Raw genomic sequence first — 19516 nt, 5'->3', positions numbered from 1 at the left:
TCTCCCTGACCTCACCACCTACCATTCTCTCCACTGCTCACTTCACCTGGGTCATACTTTTCCTGAAGGTGCTGGGCACACTTCTGCTGGTCAGCCGGGAACGTTATTTGTAGGATTCATACAGCTCTCTCTCTCATTTTCTTCAGCGATTACCCAAATGTCATCTTCTTGTGAAGCCTTTCCAGATAACATTATTTCCAACTTAGTTTTTTTTTTTTTTTTTATTGCAGATGCCCAGAATTGAATTGCCCGTATTCATCAATTCACAGCACACAGCCACCCAATTAACATCTGTCTCTGCAATAACCTGTATTTGTTTGGTACTTTATTTAGTTTATATTTTTCCCTTGCATCTTACTAACTTTATCATCCTCATTACGCTCCCAACCAAAGGCAACCAATCTTGAGTATTTAGTGTATTTCTTTTCAATCCAACTTCTATGTATTTGTTTACATGAATGTTTACAAAAAGATGTATCTGTGAGAATATCTAGTTTGGCTTTCTTTTTATTCTGAACTAAAATAATATCATGCTATGAATCTCATTATTTTTAATAATTTATTTCTCACTCAAATCTATGTTTTTGAAATCTATTGATTTTATTATATGTAGATCTAGATAATTTTTTTTCTGACAGTTGCATGGTATTCCATTACCTGCCTATAATATATTGTATGTATCTGTTCCTCTAGTTATGGAGAAATAAATATATTGCCTCCAGACTTTTACAGCCACAAAAAATGGAAAGCATTTCTTTCTTTCTTTCTTTCTTTCTTTTTTTTTTTTTTTTGACGGAGTCTCACTCTGTCACCCAGGCTGGAGTGCAGTGGCACTATCTTAGCTCATTGCAAGCTCCGCCTCCCAGGTTCACGCCATTCTCCTGCCTCAGCCTCCCGAGTACCTGGGACTACAGGCGCCCGCCACCATGCCCGGCTAATTTTTTATATTTTCAGTAGAGATGGGGAAGCATTTCTTTACTAATGCCTTTGTAAATGTGTACTTACCAAATAATTTAAGTTTCTTTGGTATTATTTTATATTTCATTTTTTCCTTTAGCATCACAAAACAATTATTCTTTATTATCCTAGGACAGTGGTCCTCAACCTTTTTGGCACTAGAGACTGGTTTTGTGGCAGACAATTATCCCATGGATTGAGGGTTATAGGGGATGGTTTCAGGATGAAACTGTTTCATCTCAGATCATCAGGCATTACATTCTCATAAGGAGCACGCAACCTAGATCCCTCACACACGCAGTTCACAATAGTATTCACATTCCTAAGAGAACCTAATACCACTGCTGATCTGGCTTAGTTCCTAACAGGCCACAGACCAATACAGGTCTGTGGTCATAGGGTTGGGGACCCCTGTACTGGAAGAAATAAAGCTTTCAAAGTTATAAGCTAAGAAATTATTCCATATATTTCTATAGCCCACTGTCTTCCAATCTCTCACTCATTTCAGCTCATAGTTTTGCAAAAGAGATAGAACTTAAAAAGATCATTACAATTACAGCGTCATTGGTGCAATGATGGAGGCACTGACAGGAGCAAGAGAAAACTTCCTTAACTGAGCCAGCTGGAGAGTGCCCACAGATAGGTTCTTGAAAAAGGTAAGCTGAGGGGTGGGTCTCAAAGGATGAACAGGTGTTTTCCAGGATCAAGCATTTTGGGAAGGGGTGATCACATTAAGCAAAGAGAATAGCAGGAGCAAATGTAACAAGAGAAACTGCAGAGCCTGTGTGGAAGACTCCACACAATTTTGATATAGCCAGATGTAAAGTGGGAGAAAGGACATGTCAGGAGATAAAGTGGAGAAGTAGAAAGAGGGGCTGGTTGTGTTAAAACCTAGCTAGAGTTATATGGTTGATGGGGTCCATAGAAACATTTTATGCTAGAGAGTGACAAAATCAGATTAGACAGGTGCTGTAAAAGAGATGTGAAGATGATGATAATTCATCTTCAAAAACTTCAAAGGTAGATTAGGAGATCAATGTGGACACTAGACATTTCTTTTGGTGAGATGTGATGGAAACCTAAACTTAGGCAGTAGTTAGAATGAAAAAAAGGAAAGAGATTTAAGAAATACTGAAGAGGTAAAATCTGCAAGTATTTGGCAATTGCCTAACTATGGAAATGAGACAGTGATTAGAAGAATAATGTAACTGAAACCAAACCTGAGATATAAAATGCAGGAGGAGAAGAAATTTACAGGTTAAGAGCCATAATATTTTCTTCTATCCTTTAGCAAAACAAACAAAACTAAAATCTGATATATTTTTCTATAACAATAAATTTGCATATTTAGAGTTTTAAGTCTTCTTAAAAGTTTATGTTTAAATCATTAACAAATTATTCTTAGTTAAACAATTATGTTTAAGTAACATAAAATTGTATATTTCCATAACATATCTCCATGTTATCATGTTTGCCATTATGACAATTCAACCTAGATTGATTCTAGATCATATTTTGCAAAATGAATAATTAGTGACTCATTAATTAATAAAGACACAATTTTTTGTTTTGATGCTTTGAGTTCTGAGGTGCATGTGCAGAACGTGCAGGTTTGTTATTGGTATACACGTGCCATGGTGGTTTGCTGCACCCATCAACCTGTCATCTACATTAGGTATTTCTCCTAATGCTATCCCTCCCCTAGCTCCCCATCCCCCAGCAGGCCCCAGCATGTGATGTTCCCCGCCCTGTGTCCATGTGTTCCATTGTTCATCTCCCACTTATGAGTGAGAGCTTATGGTATTTGGTTTTCCGTTCTTGTGTTAGTTTGCTGAGAATCATGGTTTCCAGTTTCATCCATGTCCCGGTAAAGGACATGAACTCATCCTTTTTTATGGCTGCATAGTATTCCATGGTGTATATGTGCCACATTTTCTTTATCCAGTCTATCATTGATGGTCATTTGGGTTGGTTCCAAGTCTTTTCTATTGTGAACAGTGCCGCAATAAACATACGTGTGCATGTATCTTTATAGTAGAATGATTTACAATCCTTTGGGTATATACCCAGTAATGGGATGGCTAGGTCAAATGGTGTTTCTAGTTCTAGATCCTTGAGGAATTGCCACACTGTCTTCCGCAATGGTTGAACGAATTTACACTCCCACCAACAGTGTAAAAGCATTCCTATTTCTCCACATGCTTTCCAGCATCTGTTGTTTCCTGACTTTTTAATGATTGCCATTGTAACTGGCGTGAGATGGTATCTCATTGTGATTTTGATTTGCATTTCTCTAAAGGCCAGTGATAATGAGCTTGTCTTCACATGTTTTTTGGCTGCATAAATATCTTCTTTTGAGAAGATGACACAACTTTCAAAAGCAGGGTTTTAAATAACTCAATAATTTCATCTCATTCTATTGTTTTAACCCGTGCCACAGTTATTTCCAGGAGCATTTTAGTAGAATATTTTATTTAAAATATATTTAAATGCTTTATTAAGAAAACTATGAACAAGAAAACGATTAACTTTAATTTTTATAAAAGTTTAAAATATCACATGACATGCTAGACAAATCTCAATCTGGGACTGCTAATCCATGTTCCTAAAGTCACAAGAAAATGACATTCTGAAAGTAGATCATATTGAGAGCTCTAAAACACCCATAAACCAATGAGCAACAGCTCATATTAATTTTACTCAGATAAACTCGTGGCTGACTATAAAAAAAACCTGCAAATTGACTGAGGAATAACACAGCAGTCTCAACATCAAACTAAATTGCAAAATTTGACCTATATTTTGACCCAGCCAAGTCATCATTAATTAAAAGGAAATGAGTTAAAACTATCAGACTACCAAAAGTAATAAACACTTGAAGAAAAAGCTGTCTTGAAAATAAATTGTTGAGAAATAGTTCCTGTTCATTTGGCCTCTTGCAGTAACTGAAATCATTATAAACTACCTTTTCCACCAATTAAAATAGAAGTCAAAGAGAGCATGCCTATGCTTAGCTAAACATAGAACCATAGAATGTGAAATGGACTCAGGCACTTCAGCACTAAAAGATGGCTTCAACTAATAAGTGTATTTCTCTGATTTAATGTCACATTAATGAATGAAAGAAATATTTTTTAAAAAACAAAATAATAACTCAGTTAGCTGCCTTACTCTAGAAGATATAGTATTTTGATCAGTTACATTTCTTCTGGTTCAAGAAATTCCTTAATGTTCTCAGCAAACTTTTTGAAATACGTATAGCAACATTTAAGTCTTCCCAAAAATAGAATTGTAATTTCTTGTGATGAGCCTGCTTTTCAAACCTTATGGTAGCATTCTGAATTTCTGATCTCTTTGTATAATACCATAGATGCATAAAATACAAAGTATTAAACTCATTCTTCTACTGTTTTCAGGATATGCCCTAAATGTTTTAATTAAAAACGTCAAATCCTTCTTCTAAGACTTGTCTGCCAGTGATTTTCTGCGTTTACTAAGAGTGCTCCACACACACTCACATACTAATCAGAATATGGAAGAATGTAATTGAATAAATTCTTTAAGTAACGTAAAATTGTGTATTTCCATAACACATCTCCATATTATCATGTTTGCCATTATAACAATTCAACCTAGACTGATTCTACATAATATTTCTGCAAAATAAATAGTGACTCATTAATTAACAAAGACAACTTTTAAAAGCAGGTTTTAAAATAACTCAATCATTCTATCTCATTCTGTTCTTTTAATATGTACCACAATTATTTTCAGGAGTATTTTAGTAGAATATTTTATTTAAAATATATTTAAATATTAAGAAAACTATGAACAAAAAATGATTAGTTATATAAAAGTTTAAAATATCTCCTGAAATGCTAGACAAATGTCAATCTGAGACTATTAATCCATGTTCCTAAAGTCAAAACCCTAAAGTCACAAGAAAATCACATTCTGAAAATACACAATATTCAGAGCTCTAAACACACATAAATCAATGAGCAACAGCTCATATTAATTTTACTCAGATAAGCTCGCACATAACTGTGAAAAATAGTTGAATCAATTAGATTGATTCAATTAGATTCTTAAATCGAAGAAGGATCAATTAGAAGAACCTAATTGAATTAGATTCTTCCATATTGGAAACAACAGGTCAATGTCATTATCTATACAAAGCTAAGAAAGCCGGGCGCAGTGGCTCATGCCTGTAATCCTAGCACTTTGGGAGATGGAGGCAGGTGGATCACCTGAGTCAGGAGTTTGAGACCAGCCTGGGTAACATGGTGAAACCCCATCTCTACTAAAAATACAAAAATTAGCTGGGCGTGGTGGCAGGCACCTGTAATCCCAGCTACTCGGGAGGCTGAGGCAGGAGAATCACTTGAAACTGGAAGGCAGAGGTTGCAGTGAGCCAAGATTGCACCACTGCGCTCCAGCGTGGGCAATAGAGCAAGATTCTGTCTCAAAAAAAGAGAGCAAAATGCAAACATTCTACCTAATTCAAACTCCAAATTACTCTTTTAACTCATCTTTAAAGTACTGTATTATCTTATAATGCATAGTCAATTTCTTTCTTAAAAATCCTGTGAAGGTTTGCTTTTCATCATGTTCCAACAGTTTCCCTGACTTTTAAAATCAGTTTTTACATTGCCTTCTGCTGTTAACATTTTTTTTTCTCTCAATCTTTCTAAATCATATTTGTGTTTAGTGATCATTTTACATGATGACCATTATCACATCATTTCATCTTTATGATGCTGGTGCCCGAAGCTGTTTGATTTGCATTTTGATTCTGAATCATTTTTAGAACAAAGAACCTCATTTGTCTTCCCAGATCACTCTCAGAGCTGTCTGTCCTGCATCTCATACCTCTGCCCCTGCTTGCATTCCAGTCCTTATCTGTTGAATTGCCTCCAAAGGAGTCCTCCAACTTCAGATATGATCCTCCCTAACCCATCCTTCACAGCACCAAATCTGTGTAATTTTCCTTCTTAAAATCAATCTGTATCTTCCAACTGCCTATCTACAGTGTGGAGTCTAAGTTCCTCCTGACAGCTTCAGATATTTCATAATTTATCTGAACTGTGACTACTCTCAAATCCTATCTTCCACTACTCCCTCCAGCACAGAACTATGCTACAGTCAGGCAGAAGTGTCCACAAGTTCACCAATATCACATATTTTCTCATATTGCAAAGGCTTTGACAATGATGTTTCCCCATATTAGAACCCTTGCCAGCCTTCCTCCAGCTATGAATACATATTCCTTTTATTTCAAGAACTATTTAAAAAAAAATTCCTGCCAGGAAGGCTTTCCTTATCCGTCCTAAAGCAGAGTACCTTAATATTCAATATATATTCACATCTGTCAGAACTCTATGCCAATTGTTCATGAACATGTTTGTCTGTCCTACTAGACTGGTTTTTTTTTTTTTTTGGTAGAGACACTGCATTAATAATCTTCTGTAGATACAGCTACACTTGTGAAAAGAGAAGCACAGTCAATGTAACTTCAGAGTTACTATACTTTTAAGTAAATTATGTAGTTTTTAATTGAAGTAATAATTTCTCTGAGTTCAGTTTTAGGGTGGTGAACTCCTTAAAACCTGTACAACAACATACAGGATTAACATGACTTTTCAAGGTGTCTTAGGTATGGCTGGCATATGAAAAGAATCTAATGTTTTAACAGACTCTCTCGATGTTTTTGTGTAAGCATTTATTTCAGTTTTGCAACTATGTTATTAAGGTTGGTTTAGCCTTTGGTTTCTCTGAGTTTGTATTACTTGATTCAAAAATATTTATCAAGTGGGCATTTTGTGCAAGTCCCTGAGCCAGACACAGGGAATAGCATAAATACAGTAATACCTTATTATAAAGTATTCTTGTGAGATTTGGGTCCACCAGATTTTCTAAAGGTCCTAGCCGAATGCTTGGCAAATAAATGAAAGTTGTGTTGTTTTTGTTGTTATTGTTATTAAGGGGTATGTGTAGATTTTTTTTTTTTTTTTTTTTTTTGAGACGGAGTCTCACGCTGTTGCCCAGGCTGGAGTGCAGTGGCGCGATCTCGGCTCACTGCAAGCTCCGCCTCCTGGGTTCCCGCCATTCTCCTGCCTCAGCCTCCTGAGTAGCTAGGACTACAGGCGCCCGCCACCGCGCCCGGCTAATTTTTTGTATTTTTAGTAGAGACGGGGTTTCACTGTGGTCTCGATCTCCTGACCTTGTGATCCGCCCGCCTCGGCCTCCCAAAGTGCTGGGATTACAGGCTTGAGCCACCGCGCCCGGCCAGATTTTTTTTTGAAAAAGATGAATCATCATTTAGAACGAATATATATATATAATCATTCAATATGACAATATCATAATACAATGTGTAAGATAAAGCCCTGCTACTGCTACTTAGCATTACATAACACCAACAACAGTTGTCTGGGCTCCATAGTGCAATGTAAATTAGAGAAATCACAATGGTGTGCTATTTCTTGGATAAGTGAGCATTCACGTTGGATGATAACAGCCTAAAATTGCATCGGCTTAGTGCAGGACAAAACATGACTTGAGTAGATAGCAATTCTTTTTTCAAAGTAAAAGATTTAAACAGAATAATCCACCTCCACAATTTTTAGTGGTAAAAAACAAATAATAAAATATATTGATTATTTTAGAGACTAGCAGTCAACATTTAATAAACCAGCAGTGCTGTACTTTCTCCAGAGTCTATTATCTCGTTTTCATACTACTTTCTTATCTGTAAAACTGGTTCCTTAAGGGAAAGTAATACTTGGTTGACCAAGGGCTTCTTTTCTGAAATGTGCTGATCTTTTCTTTTTCCAGTTTTACTTACTTATAAAATATTTTCTTATACAGAAAATTATGTAAACTTCCAGCATTTTCTAGAAATAATAAATTTTAAAAATTTTTCATTAGAGAAAGTAATAAACTAAAAGGTGGGAAAGTGAATTATCTTCAATAAATTTTGTCATTTTTAAAACTTCTAATTTTTTTCTTCCTGAACATTTATAAATTTATTTTTAAACTTTCAGTGAACTGGAAAAATAATCTAAAAGTTAAAATGTTTGAATTTCATAGACTTTTTTCCCCCCAGAGATTTTGTATTTTACATCATCAAAGTCAGGTTTTTTAAAAGTGAAAAAAACTTTCTCAATTCAACAATGGTGCTATCAGGAGGTGTTTAATGAGTGTGTCAGATAAAAAGAGTACTTAATTGTAATACCTACTACTGAACAGTTTTAAGAGAATGGATATTCATAATAATTTAGGGGAATGGTAGAAAATTATTTACTTCAAATAATACCATTTTTTCTTATTATTATGCAGTTTGATTCCTATTGCTTGTTTTTTATTTCTTCATATAACAAAAGGTTGAATAATTTTATGGCTTTTTTTTTTTTTTTTTTTTTTTTTTCTGACAAGGTCATCCAGGCTGGAGTGCAGTGGCATGATCTCGGCTCACTGTGACCTCCGCCTCCTGAACCCAAGCGATCTTCCCTCCTCAGCATCCCAAGTAGCTAGGAACACAGGCATGTGCCACCACACCCAGCTAATTTTTGTAATATTTTGTTAGAGATGGGGTTTTGCCATGTTGCCTAGACTGGTCTTGAACTCCTGGACTCACACAATCTGCCCACTTCAGCCTCCCAAAGTGCTGGGATTACAGGCGTGAGCCACCGCAGACCACCACAATTTTATGTTTTTGACTTCTTTCTTAAAAAAACAAAATCTGAAATTTCACATATCTCAATCATTTATTTTACCGAACTCATAGTCAAATTGCTAAGAGAAACCCACTGCCAACTTTTTAAAAAAAATCTGTTTCTTGGATTCTTTACATTCATATTTCTTAAAATAATTTTGTATTGCCTTTATAATATATTGGCTTTTTAAATTTTGGTAGATGAAGATTTAGCTTTTCTCATTCCTGTCATATGTTACAATCTTGGTTAAACTAATATTTGCAATTTATATTAACTTGCCTCTTTAATATTCATTTTTGAGAAAATTTGGTTCTTATATGGCTTTACTTAATTTTATTTTTTTCCTTAAGTTATTAATTGTTTTGTTTTATAATTTGCTCAGCTTTCCATGTATCTATCTCTAAATGTTCTCAACACTTCCAAGAGCACCTCTTTCAATACTGTTTTTCACTTGGCCAGACACATCATGACTTTTGTCAATTCTTTTCTCTCCTGCATGAGCACCCCATTCACTACCCATGTGCAGCCTAGAACTCTCCACATATTTTTGTTTTTGAAATTCGTGTTGTGGTGGAGATGTCAAAGAGAAGGAAGATTCACATTCTATGCCAGCACTATCTATAATGATCCCTGGCTTTGACCTTCCTGCCTGAGTTTTTTTTAAGGTAGTATCTATGTGTGTGGCCGATGCTCAGGTGAAGATGCAAAGTAGTATCAGCTCTGGTTTTAAGTTCCAGCCAAGTCGATGGGCACTCTGCAGCAGCTGCTCTCATATGTTGAGAAAACAAAACCACAGGCTGGCTCTTCTGCTAGTGCTTGGTCACAGTGTATACCTGTTCACCTCCCTGGAGACAAACGCCATTCGAAATTGGGTTTTCAGGATCCTGGAAGTATTGAATGAATTTCTAAACTTCACTAGTTTCTGTGGAGGGCCAATATTTTTTTATTGGGCTACTAGAAATGTCCAAAACCCCAAAATATATTGGAATCAAATTCAGAATTTTAGTAAGTGCTAATGAGCTCTTCATATTTGATATTTGATCGCCATATCTCTATATCTGATCGGATTTTCTCAGGTGTTCTTTATTTCTGCTGCATGGCTGTTGTCTTTAGATTCTCCTTTTCTCATCATGGAAGTCCTCTATTCTTTGTGTCTCTTGATTCACAAAGTATCGTGTGTGGGGTCAGGGTATGCTTGCATGTGGTTAATTCGCTATTTTGGTGGAGCATATCTTCAAGGAGCTTCCTGAGATAGGTAGCATGGAAAGTAAAAGTTTTGTTCTTAGCCTTCTCAAAAATCATTTCATTTTACTCTTACATTTGATGGATAGTTTGTGTATAGATTTTTAGTTTACAATTCCTTCCATTTGAAATTTCAAAGGCATTAATTATTATCCTTTTCCTTTTAAGCCTCTATTATTGCTGCTGAAATATTGTTTGAATTCTTATCTTTTCTTCTTTCTGGTTAATGTACATTAATTAATTACCTGGAGAAATATTTAGCATCTGCTCTACATTTCTTGTTTTCTGAATTATTATGATGCTGTCTCATGCTGCAAGTCTCTTTATTTCTTGTCTTTCTAATGTGGAGATTTATTTTCTTCAGTTTAAAGAAATGTGTTGTAGTTTGAATAATGTTTCTTTTCATCTCTCTCTTTTCTGTGGAATTACTGTTAGTTAGAATTTGAGCCTGATAGGTTAATCACTTAATTGTTTTTAACATTTTTAAGTTTTTTGTTATTGTTTTTATTGCTAATTTCTCTTCAGTGAAAAGCCATTGTCACTGACATGCCAGTTCATAATTTATTTATTTTTTTTTGAGATAGTCTTGCTTTGTCACCCAGGCTAGAGTGCAGTGGCACGACCTCAGCTCACCACACCCTCTGCCTCCTGGGCTCAAGCAATCCCCCTATCTCAGCCTACCTAGCAGCTGGAACCACAGGCATGCACTACCACGCCCAGCTAATTTTCGTATTTTTTGTAGAGACAGGGTTTACACCAAGTTGTCCAGGTTGGTCTTGAACTCCTGACTGAAGCAATCTGTTCTCCTTGGTCTCACAAAGTACTGGGACTAGAGACATGAGCCACTGTGCCTGGCTCTCCAGTTTATAATTTTTGACCATGTTTGTTCTTGTTTGTCCTTTTTTGAGCAAAATGTGGGAGATCTTTATTTAGTATAGTGATCATTTAGTGATCATACAACTTATAATATTTTAGTCTTATTTATCATTTGTTCATTGCTTTTATTTTTGGTTTCTTTTACTATATAAGTGTTATTATTATTTGTAAACAAAAATGTCTATTATTTCTTTGATGGCTTATGACTTCTTATCTTGCTTAGGAAATTGCCCCTCATATTCCACTAAGCCTGTTCAAATCTTATTTGGATTTCTTTCAAACACTTTATTATTTCATTTTTAAATTTCATTGCCTTAATTAACCTTAAAATTACTTGGTATATAGTAATGACTAGAAGTCTAATTTTCTTTTCTTACTGAAGAAAATTATGGCAGAACTATTTGATAAACAAACCAGCTTTTTCTATGGAATGAAATATCTGTTCCATTGGAATTTATAATAATCATTTACTTTAAAACCATATATGGACTGGTTAAGTTATCCATTTGTCCATTTATCTGTTTGTCTATTTTGTGTTAATTTATGTTGTTTTGAATACAGAAATTTTCAATATCTGATAAAACAAGATCTTTAATTTTGGCAAGCTACATAGCATCTGTAATGTAAATGGTGTTATTAGCTGGCTGGCTATAATCATTAAGTGTTGGATGTTTTCCTTTACAAACCACTTAAGATAGTCTTATAAATTTAAAATATTTTTTCATAAAATAGCTGTGTAACAATCAGTATCAAAATAAAAATGTTGGTAAGTACAATGGTAAGAGGTGATGTTAGATTAGCTACCTGTAGATTCTAACTCTAATAAGTTGGCTATAAAACTCTGCTTGAATGGTTTTACTGCTCTAGGTCTCTGTTTCCTTGACGGTATAAGGCGGAAATTGTTATTTCAATTATTCCATATCTATTATCTCCTACTGTCTTGTGACAAATGAACCAGCCAATGTGAAGGTATTTAGAACAAAATAAACATTATATATTTGTGATATTTATACATCTTTTGTTAATTTTCTACATCTATACTAAGAAAATATTCTTGGCTTATATTTATTCAGTGTTATTTGCTAAGTTTTAGTATTCTTATCTTGATTCAAAAGCCTCTCCCTCATAAGTAAATCAGAGCAACAACTCCCAGTGCAACATTTCAGGGACTTGTAGGTAAAGAAGACATTTAAAAAATTACTGAAAACTACTATTTCAGATATTAATCTCTGAAAGTCTAAAATATTCTAGGCTTTCATCAAGCAATTGACAATGCTTTGATGTGTGCTAAGACTAAGAAATACCCAACATTACTTCCAGAAATTTAATTCATTTAGCTTTTCAGTGGTTGATCAATACCCTCCAGAGATGAATCTGACTTAGATTTAAGACACAATTTTTTTAAAAAAATTCAATAATAGGGTATTTTGCAGTAAATGTCATCAATTTTAAAATCTCAGTGAATAATCCAGGACTAGAAATAAGTGACACTGGATTTTAGATTCTCGTAATTTAGGAAAATGTGATAAGGTGATAAGGTCCAGGGAAGTCACCCCCAAATAGGAGGAGGCTTTCCCCTTGCACCCTTTGCTCTAGCTTCACTGAATAACTTCTCTCCTATACACCCCCAATCTTTTCTTCCATCTGTGTTGTTCCTCATGGTGTTCTTCAGTCTGAACTTGGCCTCATTCATTGCCACATGTCTAGACCTTGTTCAACTTTCAAAGCAGTCACTACTTGTAACCTCTTTCACAAAACCATGCTCCCCACCATCACTTCTACAGATGCTGCCATGCTTTTCAATGCTGAAATTCCAAAGCACATAATTTTCCCTCTGGTTTATACATTTTTATTGTAATTATTCTTTGCATCATGGTTATTAAAGCCCCTTCTCTGAATGGATACTGGCTATACACACCTGGTTCAGCAAGCATGCTTCCTGGCTGCTGATGAAATAGAACCAATCATACTAGATGGACAGTATGCTCCCTTAGATCAGCATATGTATTGAATTGATCTCTGTAGGATCCAAAGTTTTAATATGGTGTTTTGCATATAATAGATACACTCATATATAGCACTAATCAACTTTGGAAATATAAGAAAGGTAACATAAGTATTGGGAAAAATAAGACAGCAAGGTCCCATATTTGTGGAGTGAATATTATTGGATGCCATAATAATAGCTGTTATTATACTCTAATTGAGGATCTTCCATAATAGTTTCATATTTTCTCTTTGAGAGTAGAGCCTAGCAAATTTCTAGAATGTTTGAGGTTTATTTGTTCTGGAAACTGAATTTCCATTCTTCCTGAAACTAAATTGAATTTTATGAAGATACTTAAGAAAACAAATGATTTATTAGGGTTATTTGTTCTTGAAAGGTATACAGCCAAGAAAATTAAACTTCATGGGAAGTTGTGATTGTAATACTTTTTAAAGATGATGAACACCTGGTTTAGGAGACTTAATGGATCAAGGCAGCTACTACATGGATGTTCACTGGCAAAAAATAACAGTATTAAATACATCCATCTTAACTAATAGAAGGGTCAACTAGCTTAAAGGATGTAATTAGATGTTTTTAGTGTAAATTGGAAAAACATTCATCTGTACAATTTGAAAGTCTAACTGGTTTGATTTGAATCTTAAAGAAAAGTGGTCTTGTATAGCTCTCATTGTCAACAAGCGCACAACATTTTATCAATCCTGAATAATAATCATTTCTTTGGATGGGACCAAAATGACTCTGTCTCACATATACTCCTAATTTAATAATAGCTACAACTTAAAGGATGTTAACTGTATGCCAAACACAACACTTATTTTCACTTTACATATGCTCTCAATTGTGGAAATTCAATGACTGATTAGTGGAGATAGTCTGAAAGCGTGTTACTGTTTTATACTACAACTTAAGTCAGAATCCCAGAACCCTTCATAGAGCTCACATTCTGACCCATTGAACTAATCTCATGCTGGGATTAAAATTCATAAACAACTTCTATGAATAAGGAAAAACATTGTTAGAGAAAATGACTAAGTGGAAAGTTATTGTTTTTAAATTAGAAGCAGAATAAATGGACTTGCTTAATAAGAAGAACAAGGACATGGCTATTTGACATTAAAAAACACTCAGTAACATTCTCAACAGAAATTGCAACCCCATAAAACATTACTTTTTACATTCTGAACCCTATAAAGCAAAAACAAGAATAAAAATTGTATGTGAACAAACTGTCTAAAAGCGATTACTTAAAATCTATGATATACTCTGAATTAAAGTATGCTGTCCTAAAGCAAATCTTTGTAGATGAGTATTTCTTAGAGTGGACTAAGTTGTTCATAAAGCAAAGTGCTTAAATGAATAATATAAGTACTCAAGATGAAGTAGAACATTTCAAGGATCTATAATTTCAAGAAAACTGTGCTTATCTACAGAGTCACAGTTTTTCTAATGTCCTGGTGAAGGATTGAATGGAGGAAAAATACAATAAAAAACTATATATTTTGTCTAAAAAAATTGAATTGACTCTTGTTTGTTTTTGTTCTCCCACTAAATTGGCTGTTTATGTTCACTGACAACAAAAGGAAGTAAAGACAATTCTTTGGATCACTCAAAACAAACACAGATTATACATATATCTCAAGTACAACACAAAGTTGATTCCATATTTCTATGTGGGCAAAACAAAATCTTGCACTTTAAATTGATGTGTCCTCCTATCTGCATAGAGCAAATACATTCTTAATCATTTTCTCCTCACGCTGTTTATATATTCTTTCTAATTTAAAATTGCCTCTGAGAGTCTAATATTATTGCAGTTTTCTTCTCCATATTATTAACTCTTTTTTATATTTCTCTTACAGTGATTCATGCCAAATTCATATAGTTATGTAGATTATAAATTTGATTATTGTCAAATGTTAACAGTAACTCAGTCAAAAACAACTTGTCCAAAAAGTTGCTACCAAAAGGGCACTTGACTATAAATAACTCACATTATATTACATATTCCATCTTGTTCCTGTCCTCAACCCCCGCCCCTCTGCTCAATGACTAATCTGAGATCAACTGTTGATCAGGGTCAGTTCCTTAAAGGGGAAACATATTGACTCATAAGTTTAAATAAAAATAAAGTAGCCTCTGATTGGCTCCTTCTTGGAAAACAAGCATGTTTTGTGTGGGACTGATATGAAAGAAGAAAGCAGTATTAGGATGAACAATTTCTGTTCATTGACAGCTGTTAACATTTATACGAAAACAATTTTATTTATAAACTTTAGGATTAAAGAAAGGTAAAATTAAGTAGCTAAAAGTATGCATGAATTGCTTCTCTATATATGTAAATTCTAGAGTAACATGAAAATCAATAGCTGCTAATTGTATAGACATTCTCTGAGCAATTCTGCGGGCAAGGCTGTCTGCTAAGTGCTGGGATAACAAGAGGAGTAAGTGCTTTCTCTGGTCTGAGAGTTGTTCAGCCTTATGTAGGAGACAAAAATAGAAATAGGTAATTTAAATCAAAGAACAATGATAAAATATGCAAATTCTCTCAACTGTGTGTGTTAAGAGCATAGAAGGAAAAGAAGGCAAAATGGGGAAGAGAGTGAATTAAGTGCAGGGCATACGTAGTTTGATGCATCCATGTAAAATATTGTGCCGGCCCTATACTTATGTGCTTTCGGATGCATTCTTCGGTCTTTTCCTTGCTTTCTTCTCAGAGTAGCTGCCCTGTACAGTTTCGCAGACCTCTCTGTCAACTGGCTTCCAACTGGATTTGATCAGGCACTGGCAGAGATGGGAGACTGGGAGGAAGAGAGAACCAGGATATTTCTCCCCATCCTTGTCTGTCTCAGGATATATTTCCGGCACTGGCTGAATTTCTTTCATGTTTCTTACCCCCAGAAAGCAGGCGTGTCCTGGTTTTGGCTCTCACTGTCCTCTAGCTTACTGGAACAATAGCTATTTTTCTGCTGCTTCACTATACCCCACTTAGTTTCTCAGCTTCTTTCACGAGTATATAATCAATTGCTAGTCATTTGTTTCCTCTATTTCAAATATTCAGAGCCATTTATAGTTTCCTGGTTGGACACAAATGCCTGACATACTGAGTCTAAATTCCAGGAGTTTGGGCTGCAGGTTTGGGACTAATCAACTTATAAGAGAGAGTTCATGAGTGTGTACAGAGATAGGGTAGGTAAAAAGATTGGTAGATTGAGGGTGGAACCCTGAGGTATTTGCAAGAGATAAAGGAAGCATAGCTTTTGAAGGCGTCCAAAGATTAATTTACAATTTGAGTAGAACAAGAAAAATGTGGCATTCACATAAGCCCCTGAGAAAACCTAGGTATCACTTAGACCCAGCATTTGTCAGATGAGATTTCTGAAGATAGAGAAATGAGGTCACATATCTAATAAAGGCCAGAATTGGAAACCTGTTTTCAATTCTATTTCCCTAGGTAGTGTTCTTGTGATAACACACCCATAATCATGCTAATAGTGTGACATTGGTGTCATTTTCACTTGTTCTGACCTTGTTCTATGTGTGCACTTCAGTTTCCTTTTATATAACGCCAATATATGTTTTTAGTTACCTCATAGGTAATTGTAAGAATCAAATGAGACAGGGCATGAAAAGTACTTAGAATAAACTACTTAGAATAGTTAAATGTATTGAGAGAGGTTGGAATGACACATGAAGGACAATAGGGCTACTAGATTCATTTTTTTTTTTTATTTTTTTCAGATAAAGTCTCCCTCTGTCACCAGGCTGGAGTGCAGTGGCGAGATCTGGGCTTATTGCAAACTCTGCCTCCTAGGTTCAAGCAGTTCTCCTGCCTCAGCCTCCTGAGTAGCTGGGATTACAGGTGAGCACCACCACACCTGGCTAATTTTTGTATTTTTAGTAGGGACGGGATTTCGCCACGTTGGTCTCAAACTCCTGACCTCATGATCTGTCCACCTCGGCTTCCCAAAGTGCTGGGATTTCAGGAGTGAGTCACCACACCTAGCCAGGGATACTAGATTTTATCACACTATTATAAAAGGTAAGCTAGTCATCATAAAGCTTATAGATACTCTTTTTATATGTTTGCTGAAGTTAAGGTGTTTTCACATTTGGTAATAACTTACTATTTGTTTAATAAAACGAAATTTGAAATTAAATTTGGTTTTTCTTTAGAAGTTAGTTTAGCAGTGAATTTTTCTGTAAAATGATTTTTACACCATTAATTTCTTCTCAGCTTCATATATTTAAGAATTTCCATGGACTTAAATGAGGTTCCATGATTGATTTTCTATTTGCATGATATTTTAAACAAAATATATATTTTTAAGTTCAAGATTTCCCTCCCACCCTCGGAAAGTCTTCTGAGTCTTTTTTGTGCCATCCTTCTCATTCTTCTTTCTCTTTTAATTTTTTAGTACCCCAAGTTCCTTCAATGTTAAACACAAATGAGAAAACTGGGAAATTGTAAAGAAAGTCATTCTCATTTAATAGATAATGATGTCTTACTACCTATTGTTTTGCCATTAGTATGTAACATTTAAATTCATGTTAAAAGAAAAATAACTCAAACATTTATACTGTAGAATGTAGATTAGGCCAAAATCTAATATTGTAAATTTTTACTTACCTTCAGTGTCTGCTAGTCCTACTCCTACCCCTGGCTGTTTTACAGGCTCTTGTCCATTCTGTCCCATCTTCCCTCTGTTTAGGAATAAAATAAAATGATATATTCAGTTATGATCTCATGAATGCAAAGGAGGCTAAATTTGCATAAATTAAATAACATTGAAAGTAATGGCAAAAACTGCAATTACTTTTGCACCAACCAAGTATTTTCGGACTTGTAATAATTATTTGAATGGCACATACATACACAGTTAATTGCTCTATGTCATGATTTTAAAATGTGAACTTGTTTATTATTCCTATTCAAGCCAAATATATACCTTAACATTCAGTAATTTTTATTTGTAGACTCATTTATCAAAAAATAAGACCGTCATGACATTTCCAAACTTTGTTTTAGAATTTTTTATTTATTTCTAACTCAAAAATGAGAAGGGGCTTTATATTTTTATAAATTGTACTGATGAGTTATTCTAGCTTTTTTTTTGGTGAAAAGAGCAATATTGAAATAAATACTATATAAAAATGATATTTTAATAGAATATTTCTTATTTCATGTGTTTTTTTCCCCCAACTCCTTCCTGTGTTTTCTGCTATGTTGAGCAAACTGGCTTTTGTAGTCAGGCTGCTTGGTCTCTGCTTCTGGCTTTGCTATTTCTTGCTATGTGTAATGTAAGGCAAAGTACCTGGTCAAGACTGTTTCTCCTTTTGTGATATAAAGATAATAATATTAGCTACATTTTGATTGTGAAAAAAATTACATGAAAAATGCATAAAAAGGTTTAAAGAGTGCCTGAAAAATCATAAGCATTCAATAAATATAGCATATTAATAGGTAGGCATGCTCATAGCAGCCTTAGAATTCAGCTAAAATCTGCTAATCACTTTTACTTTTCAGCTTCAAACTTTTTGGAAAGTCAACTAGATGAAGAATTCATGATACTTTGAGGATTGTAAGCTTAGAATGTTAATAATTTAACAGCTAAAGGACTGTAGGCCACTGCTTATTTCTCTGGCTACAGAAAAAGCTACATGGCACATGAAAAAGTTTGGAATTTGCCTTTATATATACTTAGATAGGGTGTTCTAAAAAGATGGAATAAAAACTTAAGTGTTATAGAAAGATGCTTGAACAAAAGAGCATCTTGATACTGCACTTTGTAGGCAACGCTTCTAGCATAGCAGGATTTACTAACAATTAATTACAACTTTCATAGGAAGTGTTTGGTTTGCTGGACCTGCTGAAAATGTAACCATATTTATTTCTTAAGAATCCAATCATATCTTACTTGAAAACTGCTCTAAAGATCCTCTTATTCTACTTCAGAGAAGGTGCTGAAATGTGTCTGCACATAATAAAAGAGGAACACATGTAAATTCAGAAATTATTTTATCTCAAAAAACCATTACATTGTTCCATTATAATAATTCTAGGTTAAAGGTTTAAGTACAAATTTTTATTAAGTGTGTATGTGAGGGACCAAGTTCATGCAAATTAAGCAATTTCCAACATTTCTGTTTTATCATATGTATGTTAAACCATGGTCTGCATGGTCAACATCTGCATACATATTTAAGCAACGCACAAAATTTTAGCGTATGTAATTGCTTCATCAAGATTCAAGACAATTAGTTAAGAAAAGAAAACAAAAAAGAACTCTGCTCTATCTGTTAGCATTAGAGAGGAAAAAAAAGTTTAATAGCAGTAATCTTACTTTTATCAGTACATTACGCTGGTAGAGTGAGCCAAAACTTACCTTGTTACTGAACCAATTCTATTGAAAGTGAGGGTCTTTTTAGTATTGGTAATCTAGTAGATAAGAATACTAAAAAATTAATATTCTTATACTATCCCAGACTTTTAAAAAGTAGTTACTATAAGTCTTAGTAATTGTAGCACAACTACATTTTGATAATTTTTGGGGTTGTTCTTGATTCTTAGACTTTATATGTTAAGGGTGATACCCAGCCAGTCTTTGCTTTCGATTAAAACTGATTTTAACATAGGTACTTAGCCAATATGTGTAGTAAGTACATTTTGAAGATTATACAAAAAACTTTCGCAGGATTGTGAAGCTAAGTTAAG

At 34.4% G+C, this 19516-nt stretch overlaps 1 protein-coding gene across 1 annotated transcript in view; it reads right to left on the bottom strand.

The window, feature by feature from the left end:
• PCLO (piccolo presynaptic cytomatrix protein) overlaps positions 1–19516 on the bottom strand; it is a 400611-nt gene that overhangs the window by 22424 nt on the left and 358671 nt on the right. Inside the window, exon 22 of the mRNA XM_015134174.3 lies at positions 17432–17505. Within this exon, the coding sequence (XP_014989660.3) occupies positions 17432–17505 (74 nt within the window). The remainder of the gene's footprint in view (positions 1–17431; positions 17506–19516) is intronic.

This window comes from Macaca mulatta, chromosome 3 (genome assembly GCF_049350105.2).
Source record: "Macaca mulatta isolate MMU2019108-1 chromosome 3, T2T-MMU8v2.0, whole genome shotgun sequence".
NCBI lineage: Eukaryota > Metazoa > Chordata > Mammalia > Primates > Cercopithecidae > Macaca > Macaca mulatta.
Note: the sequence above shows the minus strand (reverse complement) of the source record. Positions and strands in the feature narration are given on the sequence as shown.